At 48.2% G+C, this 27292-nt stretch overlaps 1 protein-coding gene across 1 annotated transcript; it reads left to right on the forward strand.

Annotated features, from left to right (window-relative positions):
- Window positions 1–17341: 17341 nt before the first annotated feature.
- ASF1B (anti-silencing function 1B histone chaperone) lies at window positions 17342–25487 on the forward strand (the record flags this gene model as incomplete). The annotated part of the gene is made up of 4 exons (XM_082835875.1): window positions 17342–17450; window positions 22635–22750; window positions 24723–24899; window positions 25281–25487. 4 exons carry the CDS (start codon window positions 17342–17344, stop codon window positions 25485–25487), a joined length of 609 nt encoding a protein of 202 aa, XP_082692001.1.
- Window positions 25488–27292: the final 1805 nt, after the last annotated feature.

The raw sequence follows: 27292 nt of genomic DNA on the forward strand, positions 1-27292 counted from the left end.
GGCTCTGCTCTGGGGGCCCGAGGTGCAGGGTTCACAGACAGGGTTTCCCACCAGCCGTGTGCACCAGCTCAATTTTGGGGCAAGTGCAGTGAGGAACCAGGAGGTCCCCAGGGGAGTGAGGAAGGAGAAATTGGAAGGGTGCAGCTCACTCTTGACTTCCCCCTCCCACCCCCTACTCATCCTACTCCCTGGAGGGAAGTGAGGGCTCTGGTTTCCCTGGGTCAAAGGCCCTGCTGGATGGAACCCGTCAGCTGCTCCTCTCTTTGCAGCCAGAGTGCTGCCAGTTGCACCGGGATGGAGCAGTGGGGACAGGACAGATGGACAGGTTCCTCTGCACTACAGTTCCCTGCTCCACGGAGACTGGGGCCTCTGACCGACTGGGGCCTCTGACCGGGGAGAGAGCCCTAGCGGGGAGAAAGCCCCAGGGCAAGAGGAATGGGCGGTTGTGGCTGGTGGTTTAAAGGTGGAACTTTCTTCGAAGCTCCTTCTCTCTGCTCTTCGTCCCAGCCTTCCCAGCAAGCTTGCCCCCTCAGCCCTCCTTGAGTGCACCCAATGACCCCCTCCCTTGGGGCGACTCCTGATGAAGCACAACTCCCCGCAGGGCCCCCAGCCCACAGGGGTGGCCATACTTGAGCAGTTCCCAGTCCTGTGGGCTTGGCTATGGGGAGCAGATTTTGGGTCTGGATCTCCCTGGGGAGTGGGTCCTGGGCTTGGATCTTTCCCTAGGGGGCCCTCTTACCCCTTCCCTCTCTCCTCTTCCTCCGTCCCCATTGCTGTAAATATTTCAATGAAATGGAAAAGGAAAAAGAAAAAAAAAAAGACAAAAAAAGAAAGAAAGAAAATCTCATCACTTGAAGCCACCAGGAGCCTGCGGCCCGGCCAGCCCGGGATTTCTCCGGAGCAGAGCTGCGCCGCCGGGCCCTGGCAGCCAGGACTTCTCTGTGTACGTGTGCATCCCCAGCCGGGTGGGCGGGCCGCCAGAGCAGCTTTTTACAATCCAGAGACAGAAAACAAAATCTAGAAGCAACATCGAAACAAAGAACCCGTTTCCTTTCCGGCACCCGGCACCCGTTTCTGTTGCCTCCTTCCCTCATCCGCCTCTCCCTGGCATCAGTCAGCCCTCCTGGGGCGTGTACCTCACTGCCTGCCCCAGGACTTGGGGCCTGTCTCCCCTTCCCCTCCCCACTGGCCCCGGGGGAGGCACCCTCACACCCAAAGATGCTTTTGCCAAGGTGGCTGCGCTGTCCCTTGGAGTTCCTGCTTCTTGTACATTGCTTCTGGGACTCGGCCTGGGAGGAAGGGGCCGATTTCCCGCCTAGAGAGGTTGAGAGGGGAAGGAAAATGAGGGCAGCAGGGTTTGACAGATGACTGAGGAGGGAGGGCTGGGGGTGGTGAGGTGGTTCTCCTTCACGGGGTGGGGAGGTGAGAGGTGAGAGACTGCCTTCCTTACCCAACACGCCCCCGCAGGGGAGACAAAGCCAGGTACCAGGGCCTGGCTGGGGTCAGGACACCCATGTTCAGAGGGTTCAACCCCAAACCTGCAGATGCTGGAAGCTCCAGGCTTGGGATGTCTCCTGAGTACCTCTCCCAGTCCCCTCTCCAGTCTGTCACCCTGGCCTTCCCAGCAACACCCCCCCCCCAACTCTTTGGGGGTAGCATAGTCCCACTGCCATACTAGCCCAGCCCTGTCATTTGCCATTTCTCCAGGGGTGGCCCTCCACCTCTGCTCTGACCCCTCATCTCTTTTGTCCCTCCCTCTTTTCTCACAAGTGCCATGAGTTTTCAAACATCTTCGGGTCTCAGCCTGCTGCTGCCATGAACTTTGGGTTAATGGGGAGGAACTCCGGGGAGGAACTGGGGGAAAGGGACAGATAGGTGGCTGGAGGGACCCTTTTTGCTGCTAAAAAGCCCCTCCCTTCTCCTGAGGAGCTAGGGCTGGCTTGTCCCCATCAGTTATAGGGGAGAAGGGGCCAGACCCAAAGATGGTGGTTTGTCCCACATGGGGGGACAGGCGTGGGGAGAAGGTAAAGGTGGGTTCCATCTGTTTTCTGGTAGGGAGTTTTAACCCGTTTCACCAGACCATGGGTGAGTCTGGACGGGCAGGTGAAGTAAGGATAGGAACGGTCTTGCGCAGATGGCTCTGTGAGGAGGGCAGGAGACAGCTCCGTGGCTTTCCTTGGCTTCACTAGGCCAGGAACTCCTCTTTGGGGAGGGGTGGCTAGAGACCTGTGAAGAGATGGTGGGAGACAAGGGTAGATGGAAGAGTGGGCCCAGCCCAGGCATCAGCCCAGCTAGAGTCAGAGAATGCCTCTGACCAGCAAAGAGGTCTGGAAGAGAGGGTGGGCTGGGGGAGTTCCCAGGGGAACTCCTGCGTCCTCTCCCCTGCCCAGTCCTCCTTTTATCTCTCCAGACTCTGACAGTCAAAGGGAGAGAGAGGGTACAGCGGGTCCCTTGGTTCCCATTCCAGCCAGAATCACCAAGGTGGATTCCCAGGCCTCAGAGTTGTGTGGCAGGGCCCCCTGGTAGGGCTGGAAACCACTGCAGTCCAGCACAAAGCTACCCAGAGAGCCCAGGTGTCCCCCCACCCCAACCAGACCTGGTGCCTTGATGCCCCCACTCCAGCTGGGACGGTATAAAGAAGGAAGGGTCTTGGTTTCCTCTCCTACTCCCTTTCTTGGGCTCCTGAATTCATTTGCTTTCAAATCTTATTTTTCTCTGGGTTTGGTGGGGGTTTTTTGGCTTTGGTTTTGGTTTTCCTTGCCTTTTTCTCTGTGTCTCCACCTCTTTCCCTGTGTCTTTCTCACTGTCTCTGTGTTCCCCTTCTCTTACCCTCTGTCCATTTGGGCCTCCTCCCTCTTCTCCCATGCCCCCAGTCCCTCCTTGGTCTCCTTTTCGATATGCCAAACCAATTTTGGGTCGAGTGCATTTAACGAGAACAAAACAAAAGGCTCATAACAACAAGAACGTTTCAGAAAAAAAAGTTTAAAAAAATTGTTGAGTCAAAAAAAAATCAAACAATAAAGAAATTAAGATTTCTTGGAATGACAAGAGTAGCGTGACTCATTTGCGGGGGGAGGCAAGAAACAGGTGAGTGGATCTGCACGGAGCATCCCCGTGAGGCTGGGACCGAGTGAGGAACCTGCACTGCCGCATTTAGAACCCACAGCAGAGGACTGGTGAGTCACAGAATCATTAATGTTTATAGAACTTGGTAGGTTCAAGGGCCTGCTAGGCAATGCAGGTGCAGTTTCTCTCTGAATCCTCATAAATGCTCTGGGCGGAGGTTATTCGAGCTCCATTTTACAGATGGACAAACTGAGGCTTATAGCACCTGGATGCACATCCAAGTCTCTGTGGGCCAGGCCACTGTGCCATGTTGCGCCTCAAGCCCTTCTCAGCCTGGACTTCGGTCCACAGGCTATATTAGAGCATAGCGTAGGAACTGTATGCTGTGCCTGTCTGATTCCAGCTGCTATTTCTAGACTCCCACACGTTACTGGAATGGTGCATTTTCGGTCAAGACAGCACAGTGGAATTGCATCATGTGTATTTCACATTCTCACAGTGCACAGAGAGAGAGAAATGACCAAGTAGTGCAAGCACTTCTCTCCATGCCCCTCTGCCCGCAACACTGGCGTCCAGGATGCCGCACTCAGCCATTCCTCCTCCCCACTCCCCAGCTACTCCTTCCCAGTCTCCACACTGGTTCCTTCTCATCTCTTGACCTCTTAATGTTGGCGTGCCCAAGGGCTCAGCCTTGGACCTTTACCTATACTCACTCCCTGGGAGATCTCATCTCATTAAATGGTTTTTAAATACAGCTGACCCTTGAGCAACACAGGTTTGAACCACACAGGTCCACTTAGATGAGGATTCTTTTCAATAAGTATATTGGAAAAATTCTTGGAGATTTGCGACAATTGGAAAAAACTCGCAAATGAACCATGTAACCTCGAAACCTTCAAAAAAATTGAGGCATGTCATGAATGCACAGAATATATGTAGATACTAGTCTATTTTATCATTTACTACCATAAAATACACACATATCTATTATAAAAAGTTAAAATGTATCAAAACTTATGCACACACTGACAAACCGTACACAGCCCCATCGATTGCACTAGGCTACCATAAAGCAATCATATTGCTGCTTCTTCATTTTCAGTGCATGAATCATTATACCTGTAAATAAAAATGAATTTCTTTTTCACATTTTCTTTTCATTTTTGATGTCTAGTGTTAGTAATATGTGTAATATCTACAGTGTTTTTTATAAGACAATATTGATGTAGGTACTGACAGACGATTCATCTTGTAAATAAATGATATACACTTTCGGTACTGATAAATACAGTACCGTATTGTACATGTATTTTCCTTACGATTTTCTTAATAAGTTTCTTTTCTATTGCTTACTTTCATGTAAGAAGACAGCATATAATATATATACAAAATATGTGTTAATTGACTGTTTATGTTATGGTTAAGGCTTCCAGTCAACAGTAGGCTATTTGTAGTTAAGTTTTGGGGGAGTCAAAAGTTATATACATGGGGCTTCCCTGGTGGCGCAGTGGTTGAGAGTCCGCCTGCCGATGCAGGGGACATGGGTTCGTGCTCCAGTCCGGGAGGATCCCACATGCCGCGGAGCGGCTGGGCCCGTGAGCCATGGCCGCTGAGCCTGCGCGTCCGGAGCCTGTCTTCTGCAACGGGAGAGGCCACAACAGTGAGAGGCCCGCGTACCACCAAAAAAAAATTACACGTGGAGGTACTTCGCTGGTGGTCCAAGTGGTTAAGAATCCATGCTTTCACTGCAGGGGGCACAGGATCTGGGAACTAAGATCCCCGCATGCCACAGTGTAGCCAAAAAAAAAAGTTATCATAGATTTTTGATTGCACAGGGGTCAGCACCCCTAACGCCTGCATTTTTCAAGTGTCAGCTGTACTATCTATTATGCTGATGACTTCCAAACGTAGAGCTCCAGCCTGAACTTCCATCTTGAGATCCAGATTCATTTACATCCAACTACCCACTCCACATCTCCCCCTGGGTGTCTGGTAGGATCTCAAAGTTAAACCCAGTTCCATGCACATGTATACACACACCACTGTTCCAGTTCCTCCCACAGGCTTCCCCACCTTGATTAACGGCAAGTCCATCCTGAGACTCAAGATAAGACCCCTGAAGCCCCCCTTGAACTCACTCATTGTTTCATACCCCATATCTAATCTGACAGTAGATGCAGTAGTGCCTCTAACTTTGAAATACCCAGAATTAACTAGTTCTCACTACTTTGGTTCAAGCCACCACTGTCTTTCACCAGGACCACTGTAACAGTCCCCTAACTAGCTCCCTTGTCCCTCTTCAGGGGACACACAAAACAGAATGATCTCAGTAAGCATATTTTTTGTCCCTCCTCTGCTCAAAACTCTCCAAAGGCCTCCTCTCTCACCCAGACGAAACGCTAAGGTCAGCACAATGGCCCACAAGGCCCTACAGCATCAGATCTCGTCCCTACGGCTCTCCTCCTTCCCTCCACTCCAGCCACACTGGGGTGCTCACTGTCCACAAACATGCAGGCAACTCCTGCCTGCCTCAGGGCCTTTACACTGGTTGTTCCTAGGGTTCACCTATTCTCCCTTTAGGGCTTATGAAAACAGGAGCTTCCCAGCAGGCCTTCCCAGGCTACTCCACTTAAATTGCAGCCAGCCTCCCCAGAACTCCCCAAGCCGTCTTGCTCTGGCCCCCATGGCGCTCCCATCTCACAAACTGCCTTTTTTGCTTGTTTATTGTCTGCCTCCCCCACCAGAAAATAATGTACAATGGTCTGTTGTTTCACTGCTGTTCCCTACTGTTTAGCACAGTGTCTGGCACACACTAGGCGCTCAATAAATATCTGTGAAAGGACACACAGCTGAATGGAGCACAGGACCCAGAGTAGGCCTGAGATGAGAGTCGAGACCATTCCCTCAGCTGCTCTCAGTTCCCATGCACCCCTCACTGTGCGATGCTGTTGTTACTTCAGCATGGCCCTGAAATCTAAGTTCAGCGATTTAGCTGGTGCCCAACCCTATCCTATGCTGAAGAGGAACTGGTTCTACTAGACTTACAGAGAGATGCTCTGTGAGCAAATTCAGGAGCTTTAAGCGTAAACTTAATTATTTATGATTTTGACCTCATGCTCTGACTTTGAAATTTTATCCTAGCATAAGATGAGAACACAGCCAGTTCTTCCACCTTTTTGTCCTTTACTTTCCCGGCACTGTACGCATCCGACTCCTCTACCCACACAGTGAAACCTGCTGTGCCTGACCACCTGTGACCCTCAGTGGTTGTTAGTGGCACCTGTACACACTTGGGGCAACCATTAGCACGTGCCCAGGAACAGTAACATTTATGTTGATATTCATTTCAAAGCTCTTTCCTACATTTCATCTTATTTAATTATCACAAGATATATATTATCCCCATATATCAGATGAGGAGACTGAAGTTAGGGTGAGTAAATGACTTACTCAAAAAAATAAGATTACTATGCAGTTCAAAGTGCCCACACCCTGTAGATGCTTTACATATGCTGTCCAATTTAATCCTTTCAACCACCCAGTGAGGCAGGTTTTAGTTAGCTCCAATATACAACTGCAGAAGCTGAAGCCCAGAAAGGTTCAGGAACATACCCGTGTTCACTCAGCTAGTAAGAGAAAGATGGACCAGGCCTCCATCTTGGTCTTCCTGTCCCAGGGGCTGCATTGAGGGCTGTCTGCACCCAGCTGCAGTTGCCCAGGCCCCATCACTGCCCACCAACCCCACTCGGCATTCACTAAGGGAAGCTGACTATCTGGCTCCCCACATCAGAGATGCCCACTAATCATGCCACACCCTGATGGTCCCTATGTAGCTAGTATGTTAGGATTGTCCAGAGTGGACTCACGTGAGTTAAGCCAGAGGGAAGGTCTTAATGCAGAGCAACAGAGGATTCGCTTCAGATCCCCAAAGGCTTCAAAGCATTGGAGCCTCTGCCGTTGAGAAAACCTCCTCTCTCCCGTGAACTCTTGGGAAGGCCTAGGGGTGCCAGGCTGAGGCTACTCCTTTATCCCTACAATATCCTCAGGCTTATTCTGCCTCTCTCTTACCCTTTCAAACTTCTCAGTCATGGCAATGAGCTGTGATGACAGGACCCTCCCCCATTTATATCCCTTCTTACTTCACTGGGACTCACCTTGACCAAAACCCTTGCAACCACTACTCTTTTCTGTCTGTCCTGCCCCACTGTCTTCCATCAACCTTTGCCTCTGTCCAAGTGATCCCAGCTTCTCACAACTGAAGCCCTCACTTTAAGCCAACCAGTCCTCTCCTGGGAATTGACCCTAAGGAACCATGCATGTGCATGAAGACAGCGACAAGAAAAGTTCGCTGTAGTAAGGCTTCTAAGAGTGAAACACAAGAGAGAATCTAAAATTTTAGCAAAGAAAACTGTTACATAAATAATGCACATCCATAAACAGAATACCATGCAGCCATTCAAAATGATAATGCAGAAGAACACTAAAGGACGTGGAAATATATTCATAATAATACTAAGAGTAAAAACCTAGATATAAAAAACAGGGTAAAGTATGACCTTACTTTTGTCTTGATGGCATGTATATACAAAAAGTGTGTGTATAGAAATATGAAACTGTATATATACAAGTGTATGTGTGTATGTGTATATGTGTGTATAAATATAAAATATATGCAGGGACTTCCCTGGTGGCACAGTGGTTAAGAATCCACCTGCCAATGCAGGGACACAGGTTCGAGCCCTGGTGCAGGAAGATCCCACATGCCGCGGAGCGACTAAGCCTGTGTGCCACAACTACTGAGCCTGCGCTCTAGAGCCCGAGTGCCACAACTACTGAGTCCATGCGCCACAACTACTGAAGCCCGCGTGCCTAGAGCCCCTGCTCGGCAACAAGAGAACCCGCCGCAGTGAGAAGCTCGCGCACCATCTCTCTGCAACTAGAGAAAGCCAGCGTGCAGCAACAAAGACCCAATGCAGCCAAAAAATAAATGTTTTAAAAAAAGAAAAAATAAATTTTAATTGACTTTAAAAAATAATAATAAAATATATGCAGAATATAAAGCTATACACCAGAATATTAACAGGGTAATTTTAACTTTCTCGCAGCTCTGTATTTTAAAAATTGTTTGCATTAATATGTATTACTTTTGTAATAGGAAAAAGTATTTGTGTGCCCCACTTTCTATGGAAGAACAAAGACCAAGAATAACCAGCACAAATGGAAGAAGAAAGAACAAGGTGGGGAACTAGCCTTACCAAGACGGGTTATAGTGTGGTAATATTTAAGGCAATGTGGTATCTGGCACAGGAAGAGACAAAAAGTCCAATGGAAGAGACCTGTGACTAGATGGAAACTTGCTCTAGGCAGAGATTACAAATCACTAGGAAAAGGATGGATTAATCCAGAGGATCTTATATTTTTTTGGTCTTGAGATCCCTTTACCCTTTTAAAAATTCATGAGGATAAGGAGGGGGATGACTGGGAGGAGCACAGAGGATTTTTAGGGCCGTGAAAATACTCTGTATCATACTGTAATGATGAATACATGTCATACATTTATCCAAACCCATAGAATGTGCACCAAGAGTGAACCTTAACGTAAGCTGTGGATTTTAGGTGATAATGATGTGTCAATATAGGTTCATCAATTGTACACAAATTCACCACTTTGGTGGTGGATGTTAATGATGGGGGATACTATGCATGTGGGAGGGGGAAAGGTATATGAGAAATCTATGTCATGAACCTAAAACTGCTCTAAAAAAAAAAATTAAATCTTTTTTTAAAAAATGAATGTGGGGCTTCCCTGGTGGCGCAGTGGTTGAGAGTCCGCCTGCCGATGCAGGGGACATGGGTTAGTGCCCCGGTCCGGGAAGATCCCACATGCCGCGGAGCGGCTGGGCCCGTGAGCCATGGCCGCTGAGCCTGTGCGTCCGGAGCCTGTGCTCCGCAACGGGAGAGGCCACAACAGTGAGAGGCCCATGTACCGCAAAATAAAAATTAATGGGGACCCTAATGAGCTGTTGTTTATGGGGATAGAGATTATTTATATTTACTGAATTGGAAATTAAAACTGAGCAAAATTTTTAAATATTTAACTAAATTAAATTGGTTAATAAATCTATTAAATGTTAAAATAAATAACCTATTTTATTAAAAAGTAACTATATGCATATTTTAAAAACAAAGTAGTGCAAAGAATGGCATTGTTTTACATTTTTGTAAAACTCCTACTGTCTGGTGTAATGAAAGGCAGCTGTATTCTCACATCAGGCTTCTGCAATCAATCTGTTGCAATATCCTGTTTTGGTTGAAGTATGTGAAGAAAAGCCAGCCTCACAAAGATACATAGTTGGAAAAGGGAGGAGTGTCATAGCCTTTTCAGCTAATTGGGGATATTTTACTTTGTTACTATACCAAAACTCAACAAGTGGTGGTGTATTAAAGTTAGTTACAATGTTGAATATGAAACTGTATCAATAAACTTTTCATACTCTGTTACACTGAAACCCATTGGTCTACCTTACAAATTTTAATTGATCTTTTATGACTGATTTTGTAACATCATGCATTGGTCTTTAGGAAAATATTGATATGCTGAGTTATTACATTTCACTCTACAGTATTTTTTAAATATATCTGTTAATAATATCACCACTGATCTCATCAGGAAAACCTTTAAATATTGAAAAGTTGTCAGGCTGATGGTGGTGAATAAAAGTTTCCTAAATGTCTAAGTTTTGCTTAAAAGCTCAAATATTATCATTGGCAACACACTGTTAATTTTCCTCCAAGTGACCACTCACTGCATTTGTTTCTGAGAAAATACATAGCATATATCCTAGTCTGAATAATTAATAATTAGCAATTATTCAAGTAAAAACTGTGTTCATGAAAAAAGTCAGCAGTTCCACCTCCACTCAAACAACTGTACATTACCTCAACTACCATCATTCTCCAGCATGCGATAGAAGTGCTCTATGCAAGCGTCGCATTTCACCACCCAGAATATTAGAAAGACCTGCTGTAGGGCTAAGCTTTAACACAATTACTACTTTCACTGCTTCTTCAAGGACATTCTTAAGTGAAACTGTTTTAACATTGAGCGTGTGTGTGGTGGTGAGGAATACAATGACAACCACTACCACAATATGGTGACACTGCACTGTTTCCTGCTAAGGGGCCAGAAGTTTTACCCATTGTTTTTGTACCAACAGTGCACAGACAACACAGCACAAATGAGAAAGGCAAATAATGCCTTAGAATTGTTATGAAAATAGTTTATCTCATGGATTCCCTAAAAGGTTCTTGGGGATCCCCAGGGGATCACATTTTGAGAACCACTGGACTACTCAATAAATGGAGCTGGGACACATGGTTATCCAAATGAAAAAAATTAAACCTACCTCACATCATAAACAAAAATAAATTCCAGATTGTTTGTTTTTTAAGCTAAATATGAAAAGTAGACCTTCCAGAAGAAAATACAGTAGGATATCTTACTGATTGCAGCGTAAGATTTCTTAAGCAAGACACAAAAAAAACACAAACTATAAGTAGATTCATAATTCTGATGACATTAAAATAATGATGATGATGATAATAATAATAATAAATTCTGAACATCAGAAGACACCATACAAATGAAAAGGCATGCCTCAGATGTAAGAACTCCTGCACTCAGTAAGATGAAGACAATCCAGCAGGAAAATGGGCAAAGATATGAACAGGCAATTCACGAAAGGCAAATGGTAAATAAACATGAAAAAAAGCTCAATCTCACTATTAATCATGGTAATGCAAACTGAAACCAATAATTCACACCCATCATAAAGACAGACATGTAAGAGTCTGACAATAGCAAGTATGGATAAGGACACTGAGCAATAGCAACAATGCTGGTGGGAGTGAGAATTGGAACAATCATTTTGAAGAACAAACTGGCAATATCTAGCAAAGGTGAATATTCCCAAAACCCAGCAATTCAACTCCTAGGTATGTAGCCTAGAGAAACTCCTGCATGTGTACACAAAGAGCCATGCACAACAATAAACATTACAGCACTGTTTGTAAGAGTAGAAAACCGGAAACAAGCTAAATACCAAGCAAGAGGTAGATAAGTAAACACTATCCAACAAAACTTTCTGTGATCACAGAAGTATTCTTTATCTAAGCTATCTAATGTGGTAGCCACTAGCCACAGGTGTCTATTAAACACATGAAATGTGGCTAAGTGACTGGGGAATTGAATTTTTCATTTAATTTTGATTAACTGAAATATAAATAGCCACATGTGGCTAATGGTTACTACATCAGACAGCACAGCCATACACCAGTGAAAATAAACGACTAGAGCTATACACGTGTCATATATATACCTTTGAAAAGCATTATGTTCGGGGCTTCCCTGATGGCACAGTGGTTAAGAATCTGCCTGCCAATGCAGGGGCCACAGGTTCGAGCCCTAGTTCGGGAAGATCCCACATGCTGCAGAGCAACTAAGCCCATGCACCACAACTACCGAGCCTGCGCTCTAGAGCCCGCAAGTCACAACTACTGAAGCCTGCGTACCACAACTACTGAAGCCCGCGCACCCTAGAGCCCGTGCTCCACAAGAGCAGCCACCGCAGTGAGAAGCCCACGCGCCGCAACGAATAGTAGCCCCCGCTCGCCGCAACTAGAGAAAGCCTGCGCACAGCAACGAAGACCCAACACAGACAAAAATAAATAAATTTATTTTTTTACAAAAGCATTATGTCTGACCCCAAAAAAGCAGCTTCAGAAGGTAGGGCTGGGGGACTTCCCTGGTGGCGCAGTGGTTAAGAATCCGCCTGCCAATGCAGGGCACACGAGTTCGATCCCTGGTCCGGGAAGATCCCACATGCCACAGAGCAACTAAGCCTGTGCACCACAACTACTGAGCCTGTGCTCTAGAGCCCATGCGCGGCAACTACTAAGGCCTGCATGCCTAGAGCCCATGCTCCGCAACAAGAGTAAGCCACCGCAATGAGAAGCCCGTACACTGCAACGAAGAGTAGCCCCCACTTGCCGCAACTAGAGAAAAAGCCTGCGTGCAGCAATGAAGACCCAAGGCAGCCACAATTAATTAATTAATTAAAAAAAAAAAGAAGGTAGGGCTGGGACCAGAGTGAAGCAAGTTAGGTGTCTAGAATGAAAATTTTAGGAGGCACTCACCCTCAGAGTCATGCAGGTACAGGATGGCACTTGTGTGACTTGGAGGGTGTGTCTCCTTAAATGTTGTGTCCTTGCTTTCCTCATCCTAGTTCCAGCCCTGTCAGGATATATGTGGTATGATACTGTGTTGGGGGTCCCCAAGATCATCCCTGACTCACTAGGAGGATTCACAGGATTTAGCATATAGCCTACTCAGGGTATGATTTCTTTTTTGTTGTTGTTGTTTTAGTTTTTTGCTTTTGTTTTTTATTTTTGGCCACACCATGCAGCATGTGGGATCTTAGTTCCCCAACCAGGGATTGAACCTGTGCCCCCTGAAGTGGAAGCTCAGAGACCTAACCACTGGACCACCAGGGAATTCCCCAGGGTATGATTTCTTACAGTGAAAAGATACAAAGCAAAATCAGCCAAGGGAAAAGGTGCATGGGGCAAAGTCTGGAGGAAACCAGGCACAAGCTTCCAAGAGTCCTCTCCCAGTGGAGTTACAAAGGACATGCTTAGTTCCTATAGCAGAGCTGTGACAACACGTGTGAAATGTTGTCTACCAGGAAAGCTCCTTAGAGATACAGTGCCCAGGGTATTAGGGTGGGGGGCGGGTGGGGCAGCTGGTCAAGTACCAAACTTCCAGACTCCAGAAGGAAAGCAGGTGTTCGACACAAATCACATTGTTTCTACAGTTTAGGCACCATGAGCCCCTTGTATTATTTAGGGAATGGTGTGAACCCTCCTGAAATCCAAGTTCCTAGACACCAACCAAGGGCCAACCTTGCAAACAGGCCTTTCTAAGGAGAGCAGTCTCAGGCCTGCTATAGTTGACTCTTTTGTATAAAGTTGTAGAACATGACATACAATACTACACATAGTTTAAAGGCACATATTAAAGATATACAAACGTGCACTGAAAAATAAACACCAAAACCAGGATTGCAGTTACATCTGAAAAAAAGGGGAGAGTAACAGGTTTCAGGCAGGGGTATATAAGACCTTTCAATTGCATCGCTAATGTTTTACTTCTTAAGCTGGGTAATGGGTAAAAACATATTTGTCATGGCATTTCTTATGCTTGTTTTTGAGTGTGAGTGCACCTGAAATACTACATAAGAAAAATGATGACTTATCTCCTAATTACTATGCGCTACTAACAGTCCATGTTTATGGTGTTTATGGAGTACTCTTCACATTCCAGGTACTATGCTAAGTCTTTATATGGATTTACACTTTAAAAAAAAATTTATTTAAGACTTCCTATGCTAAGCTCTGGCAATACACTGAGACTTCAGTGTGAGACAGGTGAGATCTCTGTCCTCAACCAGCTTTCAGTCTACTGAGGGATGATGAGAGATAAAAAGCACAATTAGGGAGTTCCCTGGTGGTCTAGTGGTTAGCATTCGGCGCTTCCACTGGCCCAGGTCCAATCCCTGATAGCGGAACTGAGATCCCGTAAGCCGTGCGGCCAAAAAAAAGAAGCACAATTAAAATCAACAAATCTACAGATTCTGGTAAGTGCTCCTAAGATAAAAAATAAAGCAGGTTTTTGTAATTAATGGAGGTCTACTTTAACTAGGGTGGTCCAAGAAGGCTTCTTTGGGAGAGACATTTGAGGTGAACCATAAATGATGAGAATGAGACAGCCACCCAATTATCTGAAGGAAGCACATTCCAGGCAGAAGGAACAGCAAGTGCAAAACCCTGCAGCAGGAATAAGTTTGGTGTGTTGAAAGACGGGAAATGAAGCCAGCAGGGCTTGAGAGTGGTCACAAGAGGGAGACTGGTAGCTGAGGCTTGAGAGGTCAGCTTAAGCCAGTGTGCAGGGCCTCCTAAGCCAAAGTAAAGATCGTAAGTTTCATTCTAAGTATGATAAGCCTTTGAAGGTTTTAAGCAGGGTAATGACATGATCTGGTTTACAACTGAAGATTATTCAGCCAGCTGTAGGGAGAAGGCATTATAGACAGGGCCATTTTCTTCATTAGCACCACAGACATAATGCTTACGGCTGATGAGCTTTTCAGAGGCTATGAAAAGGTTGGGGCTGGGAATAAAGGAAAAAAAGTTCCACGATGCAGAAAGAAAACTACGAAGTTGTAATGAATAAATGTTTAATTAAATGTCTAGAAAACATATCATAACAACTTCGTTCATCAAATTTTGTATTCATAAACAATCGAATTACATTTGGAAATAATTTGAAAATTAGATTTTCTCAAGTCACAAAAATTCCCAAGGATGCCCAGTGACTGCCAAGAAATCATAACTGATTGTAATGTGAATTTTCTTGCAGCCAAATCGTTTCAATGGGGGAAAAAAATCTGGGCTTCCCTGGTGGTGCAGTGGTTGAGAATCCACCTGCCAATGCAGGGGACACGGGCTCGAGCCCTGGTCCCAGAAAATCCCACGTGCTGCAAAGCAACTAAGCCCGTGTGCCACAACTACTAAGCCTGCACTCTAGAGCCCGCGAGCCGTAACTACTGAGCCTGTGTGCCACAACTACTGAAGCCTGCGTAGCTAGAGCCTGTGCTCCGCAACAAGAGAAACCACCGCAATGAGAAGCCCGTGCACCTCAACGAAGAGTAGCTCCCACTCACCGCAACTAGAGAAAGCCCACATGCAGCAACGAAGACCCAATGCAGCCAAAAATAAATAAACAAATTTATAATTAAAAAAAATTTTTTTTTTTTACTTAATATGAGATAGAGATACAAAAAATAATAATAATGCCTAGCATCATGAGGCCACAGAGGAGGCTGGATAAGAAATGCTAGTGGCTTGCTCAACCCACCCCCACCTCCGGGACGGGTGAAGGGCTGGAGATTGAGCTCAATCACCAGTGGTCAGTGATTTAATCAATCATGCCTAATGGAGCCTCCGTAACAACCCAAAAGGACAGGGTTCAGAGAGCTTCTGGGTTGGTGAACACGCGGACAATGGGGAGAGAGAGCGCGCTCAAAGAGCATGGAAGTTCAGAGAGCGTGGAAGTTCCACACACAACCCCCCCTTCCCCATACCTTGCCCTCTACATCTCTTTCATCTGGTTCTTCCTGAGTTAGATCCTTCTATAATAAACCTGTAATCTAGTAAGTAAAAAAAAAAAAAAAAAAAATGCTAGTGGCTTGAAACAGTACCGTTCAGGCTTACACTCTGAGTCTGAACACTGTCCAGGGGACCCTTGGAAAGGTTTCTCCCAGGAGAGGACATCTGAGCAGAGACCTGAATAACAAGAAGGCCCCAGTCATGGCAAGAGCTGGAAGAAGAGGTGGGGCTGCCATGTCAGATTTTTACGAAACTAAAAGAGGGTCAGTTTGGCTGGACCGAAGTTGGGGGCTGGGTGTTAGTAAACAAAGCATGTAGAGTCTTGAAGACAATATTCTCATACTGAGAACAACAGAAAACCACTCACATTTTAAGTGGGGGGGGCTGACTGATCCAATTTGTTTCAGATCTGCACTGTCCAATACAGAAGCCACAGGGGATCACGAGCTCCTGCAGCTCCTGCATGTGGCTTAGTGCCGCTGTGAAACAGAACATTCCCGTCGCTTAACTTTCATCAATTAACATTTCAATTTAACACCGACAGAAGACTGAGCTCATGGGAAACTTTTAAGTATGCTGGGTACAGCTTGGGTATGTGAATCTACATTTCAACTGTAAATTTTATGAAACCTAAACTATTTCCGGTGAAAATGCAGGGTCCGGATCACAGATGTGGTAGAAAGTGTAAAACACACAGGATTTCAAAGCCTTAGTACTAAGTAACAAAAAGTAAGATACCTCTGTTGTATTTTTTTATACCGATCACATGTTGAAATGATATTGTGGCTATATTAATTTTAGTATATTAAAATTAACTTTTTAAAACTCTTTTTTTAACGTGGTTACTAGAGAAAAGTGTAAAATTAGGTATGTTGCCGCTGGTGGAAGCACAGTGAGTGCGGAGGTCCCTAGAGTCTTCCAGGCTGGGGGTCACGGTGGTCCGGCCTACGCCTGGGAGTGTGGAGAGAAGTTTCTAGATGTATTACGTAATCGTAAGTCAGGAAAGTCAATTTTCACGACCCCGTTCAATGGGCAGGGAAACGTGGCCTCGGGTAGCGACTGGCAAAGGCCGGACTCGAACTCCCACTTACAGCGCTGTCCACATGAAACCTCCCCAGAGGCTCCCGAGGGTGTAAGAACTGGATTCGAACCAGGCCCGACTCCCGGTCCCAGGACTCAGCGCGCCGCGTACCGGCCCCACCGTCTCCCCTCAAGGGTGACTTAAACGTTCACAACGTTCTCCCAGGCCGCTGGGCCCGAGGGGCCAGGAGCCCCCTTCGAGAAACTTCCGGCAACGCTCACCAGCTGACAGACGCCAAAGGTACAAACGCTCCTCCTTCCTCTTCACACGCGGCTCAACCGCGCCAGCAGCCGACTTCCGCTCCACTCCCACGAATCCCCGGCCGATTCTTCTCCCCTCCCGCTTCCCGCAGCCATCTCAGCCAATAACCTCTCACAGAATCTGCTTTATTCCCTCCCCCCTCCTGCCTGCCAATCACCGCAGGTCGAGCACCGCCCTTCTTTCCCTCTTAAGCGAGCGCCGCGCGCCACCGCTCGGAGGCTGGCTGCGCTGTCCCTAGCTGGATGCGTCTCCCGGAAGGGCGGGGCTAAGCGCTGACCTCGCTGGTGCGGGGACCCTCAGGATTGGCCAAGAGGGGCCCTGCGCCGTGACCCCTCCCACCCCTCCCTAGACTTCCGAGTCGGAGACTCTGGGGATTGGTTCTCCGCGGACACCCAAAGAAGCTAAGAGACGGTCCCGCCTCCCTCCCTCATCCCGGAGAGGGAGCTCCACGGATTGGTCCCGGGAGTCTCGGCGCGCAGACCGACGCTCCAGGATTGGCTGAGGGGGAGCTCGCGCAGTCGTGGAGCGTGGACTGTGATTAGCCGGAGGGTGGGACCTGCTATTTGAAGGAGGCGCGCGGAGGAGATACGCACTTTAGATCGCGGTCGGAGGGAGCGGGAGCGGCTTCGGGCAACGCTGCTCCGCTGACCCGATAGGACCCAGACGCGGGCTCGGCCCCAGCTCTGGCCCCGGCTGCGACCCGACGAGGCGATGGCTAAGGTGTCGGTGTTGAACGTGGCGGTGCTGGAGAATCCGAGCCCTTTCCACAGCCCCTTCCGGTTCGAGATCAGCTTCGAGTGCAATGAGGCCCTAGCAGACGGTGAGGCTGGGCCCGTGTGGAGACCCCCTCTCCCCTGGGCCAACCCTGACCTCCCCTTGGAGACAACCCCGAGGCCAACCCTGTGAAACACACCCCTCCTCCCCCAACCGAGATCTCCGGTGAACCAAACCCCCTCCCAGTGCCAACCTGCCCTTGGAGACTACCCTACCCCCACCCCCACGGTTACTCCCGTTCTCCCCCGTGGAGACCTCATCATTCCCCTCTTTCTACTGTGGCGCTCCTCCTGGGCACCTGTGTTCTATGTAGAGACCTTCTCAGCCTCCGTTCTTTAACCTGCAGAGACACTCAGCCACCCCGTCTTCCCTGTAGCAAGAAACTCCCCACCTTCTGTTTCTGTACGGGTAGACTGCCACTGCAGCCACCCAGTCCTCCCCACCAATCCCCTCTCCCCTGTGGTGAGACACTCCCACCTCACTCTTTTCCTATGGCGATCCTAACCTCCAGGCCCCTCGAATTTCCCCAACGGAAACCCCAACCCCCTCCCAATTTCCCATATGGAAACCTCAGCCCCCTCCCCCATTTTCCCTGTGAAGATCCTTTCGCCCTGTGGCAAGACCTCACTCGTCCCCATCTCCCCATTTGTCTCCCCATAATCTCCTCCCCTACTTGCTGATACTTAACCCCAACCCCAGCTACTTCTGCTTGTTTTCTACCCCAAACCACATACCCTAGAACCTGGCTTTCCTCCTTAGTCTGGCCCCAACCCTCTACTCCACCCGGGGAGGCATGGCCTGGCTTCTGGCTCCAGTCTTTGAGGATAACCTGATCTCCCCAGCTCCTGTTCTTTCTGCCTCTCTGACTGTGGGCTTCAGTGAGCATACTCAAATCTGAGGGGTGGCATGGCCAGGCAAGCATTAGCTGGTTCCTACTGTTTGCCTGCCAGACTCCTGCTGACCTACTGCAGCAATGCCCCCAACATTTTTGATGGTCTGACCTAGTCTTGCGGGGTGGGTGTTCCAGGCTGAGCCGTGAAGGTATCTGGCTTCAAACAATCATCTGGGAGGTCACAACATTTTGTGCATCTTTTCCAAGGTGCTTTCACAGATGTACTTACTCATCTGTGTAACAAAGGTGGACGTGGCTCTCATCTCACAGATGAGAAGATGGGAGCCACAAAGAGTAAAAGACCTTTCAAGTCGAGGTCTATAAAAATCGAAAAATCTGAGGTCCTTCAGCGAGCCTTGGCACGACTTTCAGGGGGAAGTACCCCATTAGATCTCTTCTCCACTTGGTGGTTAAGAGAAGAGGCAGCGGCTGAGGAGGTGGAGATCTGTGAGGCCAGGGTGTGCTAAGCAGCACCTCTCAGTGGTGGGTGGGTGGTTTGCCTGCATGTCAGCCCGTGGAGTAGCCTGGGGTTGATACAATGTGTGTGTGCTTGGGCTGGGCCATTGGACCAGTCTCTCCCCAGTTTCTCTCCTTTTTAAATTAAGGGGTCTGCTTGTGACTAACTGTAGAATAAGCCCAGTTAAATCCTTTCTGGAACAAGGCAGGGTGTAAATAAATAAATAAGGTGTAGAATGACCCTGTGGAATAAGATTTAATTTTAAAGCCAGGAGGAGATGTAAGGAGCTAATAGGTTAAGGGATTCACAGTTCCCAGATGGCAGGAGATCGGGTTTCAATCAGCCTGTTTGTGCTTCTTGCATTTAAAAATGGTTGCATGGTCATTATCTAGTACTTTCATTCCTACAAAGCTCCTGCTCTGTTACTTTACTAATCTGTTTATAGAATCAGAGCAGGAAAGGCTAAAATCAATCTGCTGGTTATTATTTTTTAATAGAAAGAAATGGAATGACTTCTCCAAGGTCACACAGCTGGTTTGTAGAATTATTAACCCTAGGTTTTGTCTCTGAGTTCTGTGTCCAGGGTTCTTTATCTTTGCTATAACCTGGGAAAGAAGGCATCCTATTTTAGAAGTGGAGCATAAACAGGACTCAGAGGAGGGAAAGGGGGGTGCTGTTATTATTTATGCCTGGACAATAAAGCTTTTGCTCAGAGAAATTCCAGTTGGAAAGCCAACTCTGGCCTAGAAATCTAGACTCTTTGGTTGTACCTGTTGAGCTGTCCTTCACTCTAACCTGCCAACTCCCTTTCTGCCTCTTCCCACAGAGCAGACAGAATTTGTTTCCTGCCTCCCAGACAGATGGAATGGGCCTGGCTCTAGAAGTCTCTCAGATTCTGGAGGAATCTCAGTCTTATTACCTGGTGACTTCAGACACTGGCAGCTGAAGAGCTGAACGCCCAATCCCCAGTCTGACCCATTTCTCAAGGGTTCTGAACCCCTTTTGCTCTCTTTTCTCCTCAGCATCTTTCCAGATGCTTCCAAGGCATGGGTCTACATTCAGTACATTGGGTGTGTTTTTCCCTTGTTTAGTTGAGAAATTCAACAGGTACTACTTGAATAAGTCTTGGAGCCAGGTGTTCTGACCCACATCTAACACCCTGAGGTCAGGCCAAGGTTCATCTGTATGATTACGAACAAAGGAAAAGTGATAAACAGAAAAAGTCCTGCTAGATAAGTTGTTGTTTTTATAAATTTATTTATTTATTTTCGGCTGCCTTGGGTCTTCATTGCTGTGCCCGGGCTTTCGCTAGTTGCTGCGAACAGGGGCTACTCTTTGTTGTGGTGCATGGGCTTCTCACTGAGGTGGCTTCTCTTGTTGCAGAGCACGGGCTCTAGGCGCGTGGGCTTCAGTAGTTGTGGCTCGCAGGCTCAGTAGTTGTGGCACACAGGCTTAGTTGCTCCACGGCATGTGGGGTCTTCCTGGACCAGGTCTCGAACCTGCGTCCCCTGCATAGGCAGACGGATTCTTAACCACTGCGCCACCAGGGAAGTCCTGTTGTTGTTTTTAAGGCAGGAAACAGATTCTCCAGCTAGTTCAACTATGATATATTTTTTTTAACATGTCTTTCATCATATCATTGGTTTGGGTTTTGTTTTCATACATAGTAGAGCACCATCCTGTGCAGTGGTTAGATTATAAAGTTAAGGCATAAAGACAAAATGTAATGTAAGGAATTCCCTGGTAGTCCAGTGGTTAGGACTCTGCACTTCCACTGCAGGGGGCCCGGGTTCAATCTCTGGTCAGGGAACTAATCCCACAAGCCACGTGGCATGGCCAAGAAGAAAAAACAAAAGTAATGTAGTCATTTTACCCTTGAAATTACTCAGAAGGTTAGGCACACAATACTACATGTGTGTGACCATGTCCCATATTCAGGAGAAGTCAGTTTGTGTTGTGTTGGTGATTGATGCCCCGTATCTCATTCAAAAATGAAGTCACCTCAGTATGCTTCTGCTTAAGACACTTGAGCAGGTTTCAGGCAATTCCGATTTGTAGATCCTCACTTCAGTCGTCTTCTGTCTTCCATAGGTGATCTTATCAGCTCCTCTAACCCTTGAGTATTTCTCTGCAGTCCTTGGTTAATTCTCTGGTTTCTTTCTGGCCTGTGTGGAGGGAGCTATCGTGATCCATTTGCTTGTCCGCCTGCATTTCTCTCTTCTGGTCAGCCAACGTGCTTTCTCGGTAAACAAAATCTTAGTTTAGGTTTTGCTGATGGTATTTTTTTTTTTTTTTTTTTTTTTGGCTGCACCACACAGCTTGTGGCATCTCAGTTCCCCAACCAGGGTTTGAACCCGGGCCACAGCAGTGAAAGCCCAGAATCCTAACCACTGGGACACCAGGGAACTCCCTTGCCGACAGTATTGAACACTGAGAGCCCACGGCATACACCCCGGCCTGCTCTATTAAAATCTCCTTTTTGTCTCCCCCTGCAGCACATTAGTTAATGCACACATGTGTGACTCCCCTGGTGATGGGAAAAAAGGCCAGAAGGAAAGGTATCAAATGATAAAGCTATGTTAGGAAGGTGAGAACAGAGCTAGCTTGTTTTCTTTTCATCCAAAAACGTTATTTCTGGTTGTGCCACTACTTGTAATAAAAATAAATTAGTAAACTTAACTCCTCCCTGCAAATACTAAGAGACTGGAGTTTGACTGAACCCCAGTGAGCCCAATGGCCACCACCTCCTACAGATCTGTTAGGGTCCCTGAGTAGGAGGCCTGGGTGTCAGTTGCAGAAGGACAGGAGGCCAGTGTATCGAGAAAGGGCACGGAGCCCTGGTGACAAACCTCCATAGTCATGGCCGGGCATTGCCGTGCTTCCAAAGTTGGGTGCTCTTGTGGGACACTAGACCAAGGAACACGGCAGCTTCTAAGACAGTTTGCTTCCTGCGAAAATCACAGCTTGTGAAACTTTCCCCGGCTGCTGGAGCCATAGGTTGTGTAATTTCAAAGAACCTAAAATAAGTTTCAGGTCTCCTGCCAAATTTCCATGTAGTAGCATGACCTTGCCCCTGATACAGTTGGACCTCCTGCAAGAGGCCGCAGTCACTGGGAATTTCCTGCGATGGACGGTCAGGGTCTCATTGAGCACTTTCCCTTTTATCTTGCCGGAACATACCCAGGAATGTGAGTCCCCGACTGGATGGGATGCAAGAAAATTGGGGTTCAGAGGGTGGCCGTATGATGCCATATTTATTGACTGAGTCGCTGTTGCCCTAACGTCTGAGAGCAGGCATGACTTGGTGCTGGATCTGGAGGACCTGGGGACTGGCTGGCTCCCCCAGCGACCTTATCTTCCCCTCCTGCCAGCTGGCTGTCCTACTGGATTGCAGTCTGCTGCCCTGCCCCAGTTGTCGAGGGATCTACTCAGTTCAGTGGCACTGGTCCCTGTGTGTGAAAGAGGATGCTGCTTCCTATCCTGGCACCCAGTGGGCAGGGCCCTCAAATGGCCCAACTCCCTGCTGTTCCCTCCTCAGCACGCCTCCACGCCTCTGTCACGTGGCTCTTAATTCAACCTCTGCCATACGGTTCACCCTCAGGCTCTGAGAGGCCCAAGTTTCCCCGGAGGTGCCGAGTCAAGGTCGCCTGGCAAAGCTAGGCCCACAGGAGAAATTTCCCCACCGGAAATAGAGCTTCGCGCCTGCCCCAGTGATCGGGACCGCAGTGCCTGGCACTTAGTGCCCAGTGGGTGTCAGGTGTCCTTGAGAATAAAAACCTATCAATATATTAAGGACCTATCCAAAACTAACATGAGAAGGCCCTTTCCCAGCCTTCTTGCTGTCAAGCCGTTTCAGTTCTTAACACCCTGTATCCTTGCAGACCTGGAATGGAAGATCATTTACGTTGGCTCAGCCGAGAGTGAGGAGTTTGATCAAATCTTAGACTCAGTGCTGGTTGGCCCTGTCCCAGCAGGGAGACACATGTTCGTCTTTCAGGTAAGAAAGACGAGGCCTTAGGCCTTGACACCTAGAAATATCCTCTTCTACCCAAAAGCACACAGAATGGTTCATTGGTCGAAGTTCAGGTTCAAATCCTAGCTCTGCTCTCAAGCACTGTCTGACCTCTCTCAAAGGTACTTCGGACACCTCCCTCTCCTCCACCGCTGTGTCATAACTGTTACCATGAGCCACTGATTTACAGTTGATTCTCATTACTCACGGGAGTTATGTTCTGTAAAGTTGCTGCAGACACTGAATTAGTGAATTAGTGAATACTAAATCATTGCCCCTAGAGGAAATACAGCGTTATTTTCCTGCGAGTCACATTTTTATCAACCAGTCAATACATAATCTTGTTTTATGTTTTTCTGTTTAAAGACAACTTATTTTGTATTGTTGATTTATTCACATTGACCGCATGGCCCACATCACTATAACTCATGCCTGAACAAAGCTTATCTAACACGTTTTCTCTATGAAGTACATCCCTTCTTGCTTTTAGAAACAGGGCAGCACTCAGCACTACGCTTTGGGGCCCTTTTAAACAGCAAAATCACCAACAAAAATGCAGAAACCGTGGCCCTGAGACCGCAGAAAAGACACGTGTTTACAGTCTGAGACTGCCTGGTTCTACCCACCCCTGCTCTGTGCATGTCCTTAAATGACCGTGAAAGCCCCTGAATATTGATTTGGGGGTTACAAATACATTGTAGCAAGTAGTCGAATCGGCAAGTACGGAATGCCTGAATAATGAGGATCCACTGTAGCTGCTCAATAGCTCTCTAATCCAGCATCACAGGGGCTGTCAGAAGTGCAGGTTTCATGTGATTCTTAGGCACACTAAAGTTTGAGAGCCTCTGCTCAAATCCATTCACTTACCTGATCTTGGCTATTCCCGCCCCAATCTAAGCAGCCTCATCCCATCACCTAAGCCCTCACCCACCCATATCCAATCCACCTAACCTACCCCACAGCCAGGACCGGCTTCCTAGGCATGCGACCCATGCAGTCACACTGGGCCCCACTCTTGGTATGATGTTCTGCTGTCGCTGGCTGAACCTTACTAATTTTTGAACACGAGGCCCCGTGTTTGCATTTGTTTGTTTGTTGCTTTTTTTTTTTTTTTTTGGCCTGTGTTGGCAAACACAGTCTTTGTTACTGCGTGCAGGCTTTCTCTAGTTGTGGCGAGCGGGGGCTACTCTTCGTTGCAGCGCACAGGCTTCGTTGCAGCGCACGGGCTTCTCATTGCGGTGGCTTCTCTTGTTGCGGAGCATGGGCTCAGTAGTTGTGGCGCATGGGCTTAGTTGCTCCGCAGCACGTGGGGTCTTCCCGGACCAGGGCTCAAACCCATGTCCCCGGCATCGGCAGGCGGATTCTTAACCACCAGGGAAGTCCCTTGTGTTTTCATTTGTGTTGGTCTCATTTTGCACCAGTCATATAGCCGATCCTGTCCTTAACAACACACCCCACATCTGTCCACTCTCTCTCCTTCTCTACTGCCTGATCTAAGCCACTGTCCTCTCTCCAGGATGACCTCTGTAGCCTCCTGCCTAGTCTCCCTGCTCCCACTTAGCCCTCTTCCTATCGCAGCTCCACTGGCCTCCAGGGTCGTCTTTTCAGACGGCAGGAGTGATGCCACACTTGTCTCCTGCTAAACATTCTCGATCTTTCCCAAGCCCTTAACTGACTGGTACCCAGCTGCTCACCTCTTCAGCCTCATTTTATACCGCTCTCCCCCTTGCTTACTACACTCCTCAGCACCGTATACTTCTCCTTGATGGTACCTGTCACACTCGGCACTTTACAGGCATTCGTGTGGTTGATTCTGTCTTCACCGCTGGATTGAAAACCCCTGAGGGCAGAGACCCATACTTTTGGCTCAGTAAATATACGTTGCTTGAGAATCGTATTACCGGTCAAGGTGTGACTGGCAATCAGCGCTCTAAGGCCCGGCCTGTGTTTCCCCTAGGCCGATGCCCCCAACCCATCCCTCATCCCTGAGACGGACGCCGTGGGTGTGACTGTGGTCCTCATCACCTGCACCTACCACGGACAGGAGTTCATCCGAGTGGGCTACTACGTCAACAATGAGTACCCTAACCCTGAGCTGCGGGAGAACCCGCCCCAAAAGCCAGACTTCTCTCAGGTGGGTCCTTTCTCCACGCTTCCTGCTTCAGACAGGCTAGCTCCTTGGCACCTGGGGGTAGTTGAGTCGTTGGAATTGGGAGCCAAGGTCACTTCTTAAGGTTTTCAAGTAGTGCTCAGCTCTTGGAGCGCCGGGCTAGAACAGGAAAGAGAAAGGTCTTTGTTTCTCAGAATTTTGCCTCCCAGAATCAAGATTAGATAGGCCCCGGCCCTAAATCATGGTGCACAGGCATTCCCTGGAGTTCTCCACATATTGTTGGTGGGGATGGAATAAACAAGGTCTGGTCTTCCTGGGCGTGGGGCGGGATCTCAGAGCGCCCTGCTGTGTGGGAGTAACGCGAGGGCATGCTAACGAGGGTTTACGTTCCTTTTCCTGCCCCAGCTCCAGCGGAACATCTTGACCTCAAACCCCCGGGTGACCCGCTTCCACATCAACTGGGACAACAACACAGACAGGCTGGAGGCCATAGAGAACCACGACCCAGCCCTGGGCTGTGGCTTCCCCCTCAGCTGCACTCCCATCAAGGGCTTAGGTCTCCCTGGCTGTATCCCTGGGCTCCTCCCTGAGAACTCCATGGACTGCATCTAACTGTGGGACTGTAGGCCCTACCTGGGCCCAGTTGGGACTGCGGGCCAGTCTCCTGGCACATCTGGAGGGGGCAGCCGGGCCTACCAGAGAGTCTCAGGGAGGCCACGTGGAGGACTTTGGGGCCATCAACTATATCCAGGCCAGTCAAACTTGGCACCAAGGAAGGAAGGGGTTCAGGTCTCTCTCTCCCAGCCCCGGCCCAGAGGATCATCTCACCTCTACTGCCCAGGCCTGAAAGAAGCAGGTACTTCAGTTCTTAATTCTTTCTCTCTCGTGTCCTTTCTCGCTTCCACACACATTATAAACTCCACCTGCGGGCCACTGTGTCACTGCACTCCAATAGTACCGTTGACCCAAAGCTCTTCCCACAGACCTCCCTGGCCTGCCTTGAGGATTTCTTGGTCTATGCCTGGCAAGGCTTCAGCCCTGTTGGGCCAAAGGCTCTGTCATTCATTTTCCTTCCCAAACATCTGAGCAGACCCACCCAGCTTTCTGGAGTCACAGGCCAGGAGCCTTGGTAGAAGGTGGACTCGGACACAATTTCTGTCCTTCTCCTAGGATGATTTTTAGGTCTTTTCAATCCAGTAGCCCTCTGGAAAACTCTGTTCCCAGAAGGGTGATCAGCAGGATGCTGAGAAAAGATGGTTGATGCTCCCCTCAGTCGCAGCCACCTTCCTGCTGCCTCCCAGCTGGATCTGGCTCTCCCTGGAGGCTGCCCTTGTGGGAAGATGGTATGTTGGAGGGGCCTTTTGTGCTCTGTCTCAATATCGGTATCAGGGCCCCTCTGCTTCTGGCTGCCTTGATCTGCCCTCTGCTAAGACCTCATGCTCTCAGAGGCCACAGTGCAGACAAGAGAAGCAGGAGGGACCCTGAAAACCTTCCCCCCTCCACCACGCTCCCCACCCTTGCCCGCATCCCCTCGCTGCTACATGGATGCTGTTGTGATGGTAGTTTGTCTGTTGAAAGGTTTTTATATTAAATATGTTTGGTTGGTCTACAAATAAAAAGCACTTCATCTAGACTGTTTCTGCTTTTGTCTTGGGTAGACTGAGGCAGTTTTGTCCATCTCTCCTCATGACCGGGCAGCCTCCTTCCCCAGCCAGTAGGTTGACTGCTCCTTGTCCGCTTGCTCAGCTTCTTACTCTAGTCTTGCTTGTTATAGTTGTATTCCAGACTGAGGTCCAGGGAGGGGTTTTTCTTTGTCAAAACTTAAGCAACCCAGCTGTTCTGTAGATAGAGCATAACCAGTGATTTTTCAGACTTTGACCTTGACCCACAGAAATTAGTTAACATTGTGCTCCAAGGATACACACAGCAACACTTTTAGTAAATTTTACTTAGCCTTAATTTGTAACTCCACAGCCCCAGGTGGAGTGGTTTGGCTGATGAGCCATTTCCCCACAATTCACAGAAAAACATAGACTCTTCCCTCCCTGAGACTGTGGTGGACTTAGGAACATAGGTCCAGACAGCTGCTGGGTGGGGTGCAGGTTGTATACAAGTCCAGAGGCAGAGCAGTGAATTGGCTTGTAGACCTGAGACGAGCTAGCCTCCCCAAGCCAAGGAGAGCTGGCTCATCCAGTCTCCTGCCCGTCGTGTCACTTCCTGTTTGGGCCTTCCTCTACTTCGGTGGTTCTTAGCTGGGGGCAGTTTTGCCCCGCAGGGCACATTCAACAATGTCTTTAGAGAGATGGTTTTAGTTGTCACAACTGCCGGAAGAGAGGGAAGTTCTACTGGCGTGCCGTTGGTAGAGGGACTGGAGATACTGCTGAACACCCTATAGTGCACAAGACAGCCCCCCACCT

Source organism: Leucopleurus acutus (assembly GCF_964270905.1).
Source record: "Leucopleurus acutus genome assembly, chromosome: 3".
NCBI classification, from domain to species: domain Eukaryota; kingdom Metazoa; phylum Chordata; class Mammalia; order Artiodactyla; family Delphinidae; genus Leucopleurus; species Leucopleurus acutus.